At 41.7% G+C, this 12966-nt stretch overlaps 1 protein-coding gene across 5 annotated transcripts in view; it reads left to right on the plus strand.

Annotated features, from left to right (window-relative positions):
• Positions 1-12966, plus strand: part of KLHL29 (kelch like family member 29) — a 415582-nt gene that overhangs the window by 363421 nt on the left and 39195 nt on the right. For all 5 annotated transcript variants that reach the window (XM_060272443.2, XM_088665646.1, XM_088665648.1 and 2 more), the window contains 3 exons: positions 5283-5481; positions 11274-11456; positions 12460-12640. In XM_060272443.2, the coding sequence (XP_060128426.1) occupies positions 5283-5481; positions 11274-11456; positions 12460-12640 (563 nt within the window). The remainder of the gene's footprint in view (positions 1-5282; positions 5482-11273; positions 11457-12459; positions 12641-12966) is intronic.

Raw genomic sequence — 12966 nt, forward strand, 5'->3', positions numbered from 1 at the left:
GGACAAAAGTTGTACATCCCAGCTGATGGTTAGATTGCATGCTATTTGGAAGACTATTTGGGCTCAGATCTCCCAGTCAGACATAGCACCTTGAGGTGGTCATGAGAAAATGCCCATGTCTTGGTTTTCTATTCCACTCTAAAAATTATTATAGTATCCTATTGTAAACATAGTTCATGAGGCTTGTCTTGGTTTTCTATTCCACTCTAAAAATTATTATAGTATCCTATTGTAAACATAGTTCATGAGGCTTGTTGCCAAGAACAAAATCTACATTGAAGATACAATTTGACAAATGATTATTGTTTTTGAAGTCATGCTCATTTAAGAATGCTTAACTGCTTACTTAACTGCAGCCTAAAAGGGCTGTGAAATGCAAAGAAAAAGAATCTTAGAATGAGTAAAAAAAAAAGGTCTTTGATGTCATGAATAAAAATTAATTAGATTGCTTCCGCATTGGTCTAGATGGAGCTCGTTGAAACTTTACCTGCTAGTACTCATGAAATAGCATTTCTTATTTGTTTCAAAGAACCCCCGCCAGATGGGCAGGGTATTATTATTCTTATTATTAGTGTGATTCCTTGAAAGAAGGCCCTATCTGAACTTTAGTATGAACTCTGAAGAAGCTGAAACCTAATTTTTGTGTAGCCCACGACCTGATTGTTTGCAGGTCCCTAAATACCCAGTCTCGATCTGCATATAGATAACCAATGAAATCTAGAATTAGACATGTTGATTTATTAAGTACGGCACATAAAATGCTCTTTGGGACCCTCTTACCTACGGGACCGCCTCTCCTGGTATGCCCCGCAGAGGACCTTAAGGTCCACAAACAACAATACTCTGAAGATCCCGAGCCATAAGGTGGCTAGATTGGCCTCTACTAGGGCCAGGGCCTTTTCAGTATTGGCCCCAACTTGGTGGAACGCTCTTTCACAGGAGACCAGGGCCCTGTGGGATTTGTCATCTTTCCGCAGGGCCTGCAAGACAGAGCTGTTCCGCCTGGCCTTTGGGTTGGACTTAGTCTGACACCTGTGTTTTCCTCCCTCACGGCTTGGATTTATGGACTACTTAAAATGAGGCTGCATTTTAAATTTTAATACTGTATTTTAATTAATTGCGTTTTATGTTTTATTGTGAGTTTATTGGTGTGAGCCACCCTGAGCCCGGTTTTGACTGGGGAGGGCAGGGTATAAATAAAATATTATTATTATTATTATTATTATTATTATTATTTGGAATTTTACAAAATTCTCTTTGAAAATTGTATCATGGTTTCAGTTTGGTTGTTTTGATTTTCCCTTTCTTTTCTTTCCCTTTCTTTTCTCACCGAAAACTTTCAATAAAATATATTTTAAAAAGAAGAAGAAGAGGGAAGAAAAGAAAATCACGTAGGAAAGAACAAAAGAGAGTGATGGAAAAGTAGTGGCAGATGGCAAGGAGGCTGAAATGCTAAACAGTTCTTACTCCAGGTTTCAGTAAGAAGAATTATGCTAACAAGATATTTAATACATAGCTAACAAAAAGTAGGTACTGTAGTAATAGTAGTATTTACCCACCCTTCATCCTAAGGTCTTCTGGCAGGTTAAAATTAAAACACAATGCTAGAAACAATTTAATATAACAATCATAGAAATAAGATGGGTCCTTCAAGTACACATCTCGGCTGTTTTAAAGCAGGTTATATGAGGACAAAAGGGAAACCCTAACCAGTAATCTGTTTTAAAGGGCAACCCCACATAGAACACATCACAATTATTCAATCTGGAAGTTGGCAGATTACAAAGCCATTTCGGTCTAATAGGGTTCATAGCTGCCGAACTATCTAGAGCTGGTTCCTAGCCACTGAAGCCAGCTGAGCCCTAAAAAAGCAATCATAGGTGAGGAATGGGGAGAAATAAGCTATGGAATGCCTCTTCACATGAATATATTTAAATCAATAAAGTCACATGAAATTTGTCCTCAACCTTATTGGCTAAAAGAGCTAGCTGAAAGGACAAAACACACACACAATGCCACACATAATATATAAGAGAAGACTTTGTTCTCTTTCAGGCGCAGTGAGATTATATATTCTAAAACACCTTTGTGTTTGTTTGTTTGTTTGTGAGAGATTGATCAATCACTGCTAGAAACTGCGCAGGAGCAAGGGAGATCAGAGTCTTGTGACATTAGCTTCAAACAAGTGACACTGAAACAGAACAACCTCTTCTTCTTCTTCTTCTTCTTCTTATTATTATTATTATTACAATGAGTCACAAGCTCACACAAAGGGAAGAGAAACAGGATGAATTTTCCTCACTAATCTAATTAAGCAAAGTTGGATGAGCTGTTTTCTTGATTGCTGCAGCAGTTGTTGCCAGATTTTATCCCAGGCAGTATGTGGCTATGTTGTTTTAACACCGGAAGAAGAGACAGAGAACATCCTTTGTGGGCTTTAGGCAACAGTCATTGAAAGATGGCTTTGTTCCATTAGCCTGGAAGAGGTTGTAGGGTAGACAATTGTTAAAGATGCTGTCCCTGGATCCCTACAAAGAGACAATTGTTAAAGATGCTGTCCCTGGATCCCTACAAATCAGGGAACTATGGGCCCATACTGTGTCCCTCTTTTGTAACCGCAGTTGAGCTGCCCCTTCTGGATGATGCAGAGACCATCAGGTACTGATTCACTCCTAAATGTTGGCTCAAACAGCAGCTGTATCATTATAAATGCTAAGTGCAGAAAGGCTTAAGCCTTAACATCCATTGAGCTTCAGGGCTGAGTGGGGATTTGAATCATGGTTTTCCAGATCCTAGTCTGACAACTATACCTAACTGACTTTGGGTATTTTAAAGGGCGAAGCTCCAATGTGAAATGATGCAGGCACAATTGTGCCCCCACTTGAGTAAGAATGTTCCATATTACTTAAGCAATGACTGCAATGGTACCTCGGTTTAAGTACACAATTGGTTCTGGAAGTCTGTACTTAACCTGAAGCGAACTTTCCCATTGAAAGTAATGGAAAGTGGATTAATCCGTTCCAGAAAGGTCCACAGAGTACTCAACCTGAAGTGTACTTAACCCGAAGTATGAGTGTAATTGGTTCTGGAAGTCTGTACTTAACCTGAAGCATACTTAACCTGAAACGAACTTTCCCATTGAAAGAAATGGAAAGTGGACTAATCCGTTTCAGATGGGTCTGCGGAGCACTTAAACTGAAAGTACTCAAACCGAGGCGTACTTAAACCGAGGTATGACTGTACTGTGTACATTCAGGAAATAACTCCACGCTGAATCGGGTCTTCATTTTGCTCCTTGTGGCTGCAACATTTCCTGCTTCCGAAAAGGCAAGGAATTTTAAAATCTGAATCCCAGCAGGTTTTTTCAGCTACAGTGGCAAGATGGCAAGTGAAACACTGGAAGATTGCATAGGTCTCTTGCTTGCCTATTCTGTCCTATGGATCATTTTTATGTTATTAGTTAGAGCAGGCAAATAATTAAATAAGTGGATTTTCAGAGGTTTCAGTACTCAGGTGTTAGCTTGGTGCAGAACCTAAGAAGCAGCAGTTAAAATCCCTTCGTATTTCCATCTCAGCTGGTTTGTTAAACAAATAGGATTTATTTTATTTTTAAGAGGTATCCAACTATCTTCTTTCTGTCTCACTGAACCAATTGTTATTTGTAGTAATACACAGTGGGGGGGAGTATTTGATCCCCTGCTAAATTTGCCCGTTTGCCCTCTGATGACCAGTCCATAATTTTAATGGTAGGTTTATTGTAGATGTGAGAGACAGAATAACAACAGGGAAAAACCCCAGAAACCCGGAAGACAAGAGTCAGAAATCGATGTGCATTATAATGAGTGAAATAAGTATTTGATCCCTTTGCAAAAGATGACTTAGTAGTCCCTCACTGTAGTTTGTAATCAGACCATTGGAGCTCTGGAAATGGAGAGGTTAATGTCCTGTTGCGGGGAGGGAATTCAAATTATTTTTGGAATTACTTGATCGATGGTGGTGGCAGCTCTTAACCACACATTTGCAGAATACTTCTTTCTTATGAATCTAATTTTTAAATCACTGTCTAGAAAACTGGAATTATGCATGTTTGGGGGCATTAGGTGTGGTACTAATTTGCACACCTTACAAATCTTTCAGCTTCTTCAACTCTCAGTCATTATCCTCCTTTCTCCATTAAAGTCAACCTCTCTCTAAGGGTGAACAATTATCTAAGGAAGGAGTTGTGAATTATACTGAATGTTCCCAGTTGCCTAAAGATCACAGGTGCTCGTTTGGCAGCTCTGGGGTCCTTAAAGAAACGTCTGTTTCCAGTGTATGAGTGCATTGTCCTAGCAACATCCTTGACTGTTCTTAATCATCTTTCCTCTTTTGTACCAATCTGCTTTTTCTTCCTGTGCTCTGTCTGCCAGGACATTCACCAAATGCTGTGTGCATTTTGCTCTGAGGCAGTATGTGATATTTAGGAGAATGAACAGTTAGAAAAATAAATCATTCCATGAATTCTTCATTTTATAATGTGCAATTTTCTCTCTGTTGTGCTTTTGCTTTCTGTTAAGCCTTGGCTGGTGATGGATGTTTTCAGCCATTTAAATGTCCTTTGCACTATAAAGTTTATTTTATTTATGCAGAAAGATGGAGATATGCCATCTGCATTTGATTATTAGCTCCTGGAGTTTGACTTCTAGCGAAACCTGGAAGAACATATTTGTTTTTGCCAGTGAACAGAAACCCATGCTTTATCAAAACCAATGTCATCATTCAACCATTCACCTTAGACGTTCTATAAACATAAACTTTTTTGACATTTAAAATGCCACTAGAATAGCTATTTGTTTGAAACCAAGCAGCCGGTCTTAAATTTCAAGGTTAACGGAGGAAACTGGAAATATTACAGCAGGTCTCCTCTGTGCAAGGGGTATAAATTCAGCATAAATTCACCATCCGTTTTTAGTTTGAAATATATGTGTGCGGGAGTGTAGAACAAGAGCTGCTATCTTTTGAAGATTATTTTTCCACTGTGAGACCTAAAAAGTCTTTGATAGTAGTGAAGCAGAGAGGTAGATGGAAAGATTCATTTTTTTAAAAAAAAAATTGCATTGTCTTCAACTGACTCCGAATTGCCTTTTGAGAAGGGGGAGCCACGGAAAATGCATTTTACAAAAGTTGAAGGCAGGGTCAGTTTAAATGTCACCTTGTCCCAAACAGGGCAAAGGAGGGGGAAAGCAGCGAAGAGTCCTTGACAACCCAGTTGTGTAAAGTAGTTGTTGCATTTGCTTTTGCAGTACGCTCCTGAGTTGCTGGCAGTGGTCCGCCTACCCTTCATCCATCCCAGTTATCTGCTAAACGTTGTTGACAATGAGGAGTTGATAAAGTCTTCAGAGGCCTGCCGGGATCTAGTGAATGAAGCGAAGCGTTATCACATGCTGCCTCACGCCCGACAAGAGATGCAGACTCCAAGAACCCGACCCAGGTTATCAGCAGGTACAGCTCAGCTCGCTTCAGAGCTGAAACTCTGGGGCCTATCTTTTTCTCCTTTTTCCCTCTGCAGTTATTGACGGGACCGGGACAGGTCAGGCTGACTATTTACAGTCTGCATATGGTTGCGAGATTAAATTACTTCCTTTTCGCGCTCTCTCTGTGGCACTTCCAAGATACAGCCAGAGTTGCAGGTTGTGAAATCAGGTACCCTGCAGTTCGACTTCAGGCTCTGACACTGATTCCCCCTGTGGCAGAGAGAGGGAGCATTCATCACCACAAATCAGGTGCTAAGTCGCCATCAGTTGGTTTTCTCTCACAAATCGGCCATATTTTCAAAACAGCACAGCGCCATTAGTTGCAGGGAGAGCTATGTGCATTTGTTTGCTTTGCCAGACACCAATTGTTGGTACCGATCCCCTTTCAAAGCCCCTGTATTATGGAGGATATTAAGATTGTCTTAAACAAGACCATATATTCTTTACATACAGGTCCAGTGCCAGAGGTTGTCCAGATCAGGCACTGGCTGAGGGATTCTCTTCAGCCTGACCTGCTGCCCATTTGCAAACTGCTGGGCCCAGGTAGTGGTGAGCAGACACTGCTGTCTAACCACCTGCCTCCACCTTCCTGCCTCATTTGGGACCCTCTGAGGAAAACCCAGTAGTATATTTCTTCTCAGAGCCTGGCATTCTGCACCACCACCTCTGATTGCTGCTGCAGCTAGGAAAGCTTTCTAATAATTATACTTGTAATAGTTTTATTTTCTTATTTATATGCAGTCCATCTGACTGGGTTGCCTCAGCCACTCTGGGCGGCTTCCAACAAAATATTAAAAACACAATAGGACATCAACCATTAAAAACTTCCCTGAACAGGGGATGTCTTCTAGATGTCTTCTAAAAGTCAAATAGTTGTTTATCTGTTTGACATCTGGTGGGAGGGCGTTCCACAGGGCTGGCGCCACTACCAAGAAGGCCCTCTGCCTGATTCCCTGTAGCTTCACATTTTGTAGTGAGGGGACCGACAGAGGGGCCTCAGAGCTGGACCTCAGTGTCTGGGCTGGATGATGGAGGTGGAGAAAGGGCGAGGCCATTCAGGGCTTTAAAGGTCAACACTAAAGAATAGCTGCTTAAGAAGCTGTTGTGGCAAGCTGTGGTTGCGATGCAAACATTCTCCTGGCCACCTTGTCCAGCATACCTCATTCTGAAGAAGAGCACTTATTTGGCCCTTTCTCAGAGCCAAGGTGCCTCCTGATGGAAGCATGCAGGTGGGGACAGATATACCCCCCTGCTTTAAGTCGTTTGCATACTATCTTCTCATGTATATTATTTACTACAAAGCTCGAAGACTAAGCTCTTTAGCCATGAAACGTCACGTCCAAGTACTGAGCCACTGGTATATCACAAGAGAACTCTTTATTTACTGTGTTTGTGCTTGTTTAAGATAAAACTTATTTGGGAAAGAAACTACCTTTGCCATTTTTAGGGATGTTTAATGTTTATTTTGGGACCCAGGTGGCGCTGTGGTTAAACCACTGAGCCTAGGGCTTGCTGATCAGAAGGTCGGCGGTTCGAATCCCTGTGACGGGGTGAGCTCCCGTTGCTTGGTCCCAGCTCCTGCCAACCTAGCAGTTCGAAAGCACCTCAAAATGCAAGTAGATAAATAGGAACCGCTACAGCGGGAAGGTAAACAGCGTTTCCATGTGCTGCTCTGGTTTGCCAGAAGCGGCTTTGTCAGGCTGGCCACATGACCTGGAAGCTATACGCCGGCTCCCTCGGCCAATAATGCGAGATGAGCGCACAACCCCAGAGTCGGTCACGACTGGACCTAATGGTCAGGGGTCCCTTTACTTTTACCTTTTTAATGTTTATTTACAGATAGTTGCCTTGGTGATATCTTGTCCCATTATCACACAGCAAAGGAGAAGAAAAAGAGAAGGAAGGAAGGAAGGAAGGTAGGAAGGAAGGAAGGAAGGAAGGAAGGAAGGAAGGAAGGAAGGAAAAGATGATAGAGATAGATAGATGATAGAGATGATAGATAGATAGATAGATAGATAGATAGATAGATAGATAGATAGATAGATAGATAGATGATAGATGAGCAGGAAGGAGTAGCATGAATGAGGGAGTGACCAGGGGGAGAAGAGGGCAACAGTGGGGCCATAGGAGGTCATGGAATATATATCATGGAATCACAGACTGTAGAGTTGGAAGTGACCCTGAGGGTCATCTAGTCCAGTCATGTCCAAAGTCCGTCTTGGGGGCCTAATCCGGCTCGCCAGTCGGTTTAATCCAGCCCCTGTGGCAGTTTACTTCATGCCCTCAACAACTTCAATCCTAAAAAAAGCTCAAGAACTTTGGTTGGCCCCCATGGCCCTTCATTTCATCAAATCTGGCCCTCTTTGAAAAAAGTCTGGACACCACTGATCTAGTCCAACTCCCTGCAGTGGAAGAATATGCTGCTGTCCCATATGGGGATCAAACCTGCAACCTTGGCGTGATTGGCACCAACTGAGCCAATTAATAGAAATGCTTATAACATTTAGACCTATAAAGTGCATGTTAGGGTCGTGGAGTGGTTAATGTACAAAACAACCAGCCGTTATGCTTAATATACACAACAGACTGAACCTAGGCATGTTTACACAGATGGAAGCCACATTGACTTCAATGGGACTTACTCCTAGATAGATGTAAATAGGATTGCAGCCTCGTTTTTCAATTGGTTTCATTTCTGTGTGAATATGCGTATAATAGAATCATAGAACTGTAGAGTTGGAGAGGGTCATTTAGTCCAATCTCCAGCAATGCAGGAATCTTTAGCCCAACGTGCGGCTCGATCCTACAAGCCTGAGATTAAGAGACTCATCAATGAGAGACTCAGCTATACAGGCAGAGCATAGCCATTGTGACTAGTAGTTGCTGATAGCCCTCTCCTCCATCATTTTTTTTTCAGTCTGTTGAATGATTTACAATGTGAGTAGACATTCATCTGAGAGTAGACATTCAGAGAAATGCACTGTTAGAAAGATTATGGCTCAACACTTTTCAATAGTTCCTCTCAGCAAGCAACTAAAACTTGCATTTTTCAGCCAGCATTTTCAGATACTGTTTCTTAAACCGGTTTCTGACTGCTGGCGTTTCTATAGCAATTGTTGGTCCGTCCCTCCCCACCCCCCCAAATTCTGTTTTTACTGTTATTGAAAATTTATCATTTTTAATATATTGTTTAAATTTTTTCCCTCTTAACTGTTTGCTGCCTTGAATATATTTTCTAGGCTGGATAGAAATACTGAAAATAAATCAGTAAAAAGAGAGCAGCTTCAGCCGCCGTGCCTTATTCTCTCGGGAATATGAAGACACAACTTAGTTTTTACCATAGCAATGCTAAACCTTTCTGTGCGCCTATTAAATTGGAAGATAGCATGGTAGATTTGTATGTGCAAGGAATACAGAATGCCTTTTCGAAGTTGCTTCATCCTGCCTAGCAGAATCAGAATGGCAGGAAATTATATGTCAAGTTGCATCCTTTTTAGTTTGTAGAGACACTGTTTAATCAGGGAATATATAGGAAATACGAAACTCATAGGGTTTTCAATAACTGCCCACTCTCAAGCCCTTTAGCAGTGGTTGGCTAATAGGTTTATTGGTCGAAAGTATTTTTGAAAAGTATCTGTTTAATGTTTGCAGATAGAATTATAGGTGTAATGCATGCTATTTTCAGAAGCTTGTTGATTAAAGAAAAGTAATTTTCCAGGGATAAGGGGAAGGCAGTGATTATTTTTGTAGGTCGAAGTCCAGTTATGTGGAACTGTTAATGTACTCGCAAAAGGTATTTAAATCCTTTGTGAGTATTGCAGCATTTGCAATGCCCTCTTGAGGTCATTCATTACAATCACATTAGATTTGGCTTAGGTGATGAGTTTTTCCTGCCATTTTTTCATATATGTATGACTTTACAAAGTGATTAAATGCATAGAGGATAATAGTACATAGACATCTCCCTACCAGAGGGTGTATGGGTATCTTTTGAAAATGTTCCTGATCTCCTTATGTTCTCATAAGACATATGCAAATATAATGCAAGAGAAATCTGCTTTTCCAGTTTCTGACATATATGGGACAAAGACAGTGGGGGGGGCGTGCATGCTCTTAGAACTGGGTTAACCATTAGACCCACATAGTTTTTAGCACACCCACCCACCCACACCCCAATTTTCCAATTCATTCACAAGGCTGGATGACCTTGGGCCAGTCATTCTCTTGCAGCCTTATCCTCCTTGCAGGGTTGTTGTCATGAGGATGCATTGAAAGGAAATCCATGTATGCTTCCATCTTGAAACCCTTGGAGGAACGACATACAAGTTTTGACTTTCATGCAACCAAAGCCAGTAAAGAAATGTATTAAGTGTTTGAAGAAATCAGTGCAATGAATGATTTATCTCTGAAGATGTTTCGTCCTTGGTTAGAATACATTTGGTATTTTTTGATAGTTGGTTTGAGTTTTGTTTTATTTCAGTTTTTGCAATAAGTAGTACATTCTGCTTTGGTCCTCCTCTTACCCTTAACCTAGCTGTGCATGAGAATAGCCTGCCGCATTCTGCTGCTTAATGGGAGGCGGGCAGACAAGATGGGGGCAAGGTCAGGGCCGTGCAGCGCAACAGCACAGCCAATCCAGCATTTCTAATGGTGTAATGGTGTAACACACAGTCCCAGTGTTGTTGCTGCCTTGCCCCTCACCCTCTCAGTAAAAGTGTTTCTGAGACAGCACCCCACTGGGCAAATTGCACCTGGCTCTGCATCAGGGGCACCAACTTGAATAAAATGGGGGGGGCAGGTGAGCTCAGGAATGTTTGATTCTTTTACCAGGGGTGCCAGCTCACCCTCAGGATTGTGGGTGCACACCACCGCAACACGGACGTGTGACATCGCACGCACTACGTGCAGGTGCTTGTGACGTCACACGCCTGCATTGCCGTGGTTGGCGGCCGTGGCTCCTCTTCCTCCTCCTCTCTGCAGCCAGTGAGGCACCCTTTTCCTCAGGGAGGGGCTCGGACTCAGAGGCGGAGAGACATTGGCATCTAAAGATTTTCACTAGATCATTTTGCATAGTTTAGATACCTGTCAAAACACTTTCCATTTATTTAGACTCAAACCTATGTATCCTGACCCAGAAGCTCACTCCCTAACAAGTCGGTTCACAGTTGCACCTTAAGGCACTTAAACACACTTGCTAAGCAGTGAACCCATTCAACACAGAGTTATTATGCATAGGAGTGCATTATTAGTAAATATGAAGTAATTATTCAAATCTGCATTGGGGGTTTTGAAAAACGGAATGATTACATAGTACTTTAGAACATTTAGAAAAAAATATAAAATGAGCAAAAAGAAGAAAACAGAAAGGAAAAGACAATGCAGTATTTTTCTTATTTAGCTTTTTCTTTTTTTCTTTTATTGTTTCTTGCTGAAAACCTTTCATAAAAATGGATTATTAAATTAATAAAAAAGAACATTTAGCCTTGAGGGCGATATGCTGATTTACAGCACAACTCTATACATGTGTACTCAGAGGTAAATACATTGAGTTCAATGGGGCTTACTCCCAGGAAACTGGGCATAGGATTACAGCCTTAATATCACTGTTGTTGTTTTTCTTCAAAGTTATTCAAAAATTTTGAAATTCAAACAATGTTTGAAATATTGTATCTGTCTATCCTGCCCTCCATTGTTCTGAACTGCAAGGCAAGTTACAGGCATATAAAACCGTAAACGCATATATTTCAATTTGCATCCTAGGTGTGGCTGAAGTAATAGTCCTTGTCGGAGGACGTCAAATGATTGGGATGAATCAACGCGCCTTAACAGCAGTAACGTGCTTCAACCCTCAGAGCAACAAATGGTACCCCCTGGCCAGCCTGCCCTTCTATGACAGGGAGTTTTTCAGCGTGGTGAGTGCTGGAGACAACGTCTATCTCTCAGGTGAGCAGTGGCGAGAAGGGCATTGTCTATTTGGAAGGCTGTGTGACAGGCCAAACGAGGATGAATTATGTGCCAGCTTGCTCGAAAAAAGAGAGGCTTCCTTTTATCACATTCCATTTCACATCAGCTCAGATTTCCTCCCCAGTGCATTTGGCACTTGTAACTTGCAAAGGATAGGCTCAGCACCCCGTCAAGCATGCAGAAGGTTTCCCCTTGCTATTGCAACCGCATTGTAAAACATTGGCGGGAGCTGGATCTAAATGACAGGTTTCTGCATCTCGAATCTGTTTGACTGAGCTGCTGTATACCTGACCTACACTTACCATATTTGCTTACAAGGAGGTTTGCTCTCGTTCGTCTTTGAAATCTCTTGTTGAAAATGAACTGCAACCCTCTTATTAGTTCCGGTGAAAATGAACAAACTCTTGTCACTGGCAGAGTTCATTTTCCAAGCACCCAGACAACTGATTTGTACAATATGTTCTATAAGTAGCATTTTACTTGCATACACTATAGCATTGGATGTGACCCTCCAAGGAAGTTCTCGCTTATTGAACTTTGTGTCAGTATCAGGGGTGTTGAGAAGGGCCCCTCTGTACTTCCTTTTTTTCTAAGTGGTGTGACACTTTGCTGTTTCCAATGAGAGAACGCCTAGCTAGCTGCTTAGTCAGTTCGTACCAGTTGGATGTGTAATTGAATAGACTGCAGGTTATTTATGAATGCCGCTTGGGCATATTCCCATATGCAAATGTCCTGCCTAGTCTGATATCATGACAGCCTTTAAAAATAAAAATAAAAAACCCTTTGGGATACATGAATAAATGACACCAATCTGCATCATCTGAACAGATGCTTGCAATTGAGGGTGATTTATTTTAATTAGTCAAGTGTCATTTGGAAGAAGATATTGCATTGCAACTGGCTTGTACTGTAATAGGCTCCAAGAGCTGTTTTCCCGCCAAGTCACTTTGCTTCTTTTTCCCCTTGTACATACCGAGGGCAGGTGGCATGGAGTCTGGAGTCACACTCTCTGACGTCTGGTGTTACATGTCACTGCTCGATAACTGGAATCTCGTTTCCCGAATGACAGTCCCAAGGTGTCGGCACAACAGCCTGGTGTATGATGGGAAAATATATACCATTGGAGGCCTCGGTGTAGCAGGCAACGTTGATCACGTGGAGAGGTAAAGGTGCTCTATTAAAATACCGTCCCCCGTGGCTGATGCGTAATGTGGTTGAAAAAAGTGGCATCCCTTCACATTCTTTACGCAGCATTCAGTATAATAAATGCTCATTGAACCATAACTTGGCAAAAGACCTGAAAATAAGGCGTCCCAGCTGCTAATATAAATGTAAATTTCAAAAACCCACTCTTAAGCCAAGCATTTCATCAGGCAGAGCGAGTTTAGTCATTTTGAGGATTTTGTTGTTGTTGTTGTTGTTAGTACAGCAGAGTGTTCAGAGAGCTTTGCAGACATTATCCTCTTCCAAGACTTAAAACATCCCTATG

The sequence above is a fragment of the Zootoca vivipara genome, chromosome 3 (assembly GCF_965207765.1).
Source record: "Zootoca vivipara chromosome 3, rZooViv2.hap1.1, whole genome shotgun sequence".
Taxonomy (NCBI): Eukaryota; Metazoa; Chordata; class Lepidosauria; order Squamata; family Lacertidae; genus Zootoca; species Zootoca vivipara.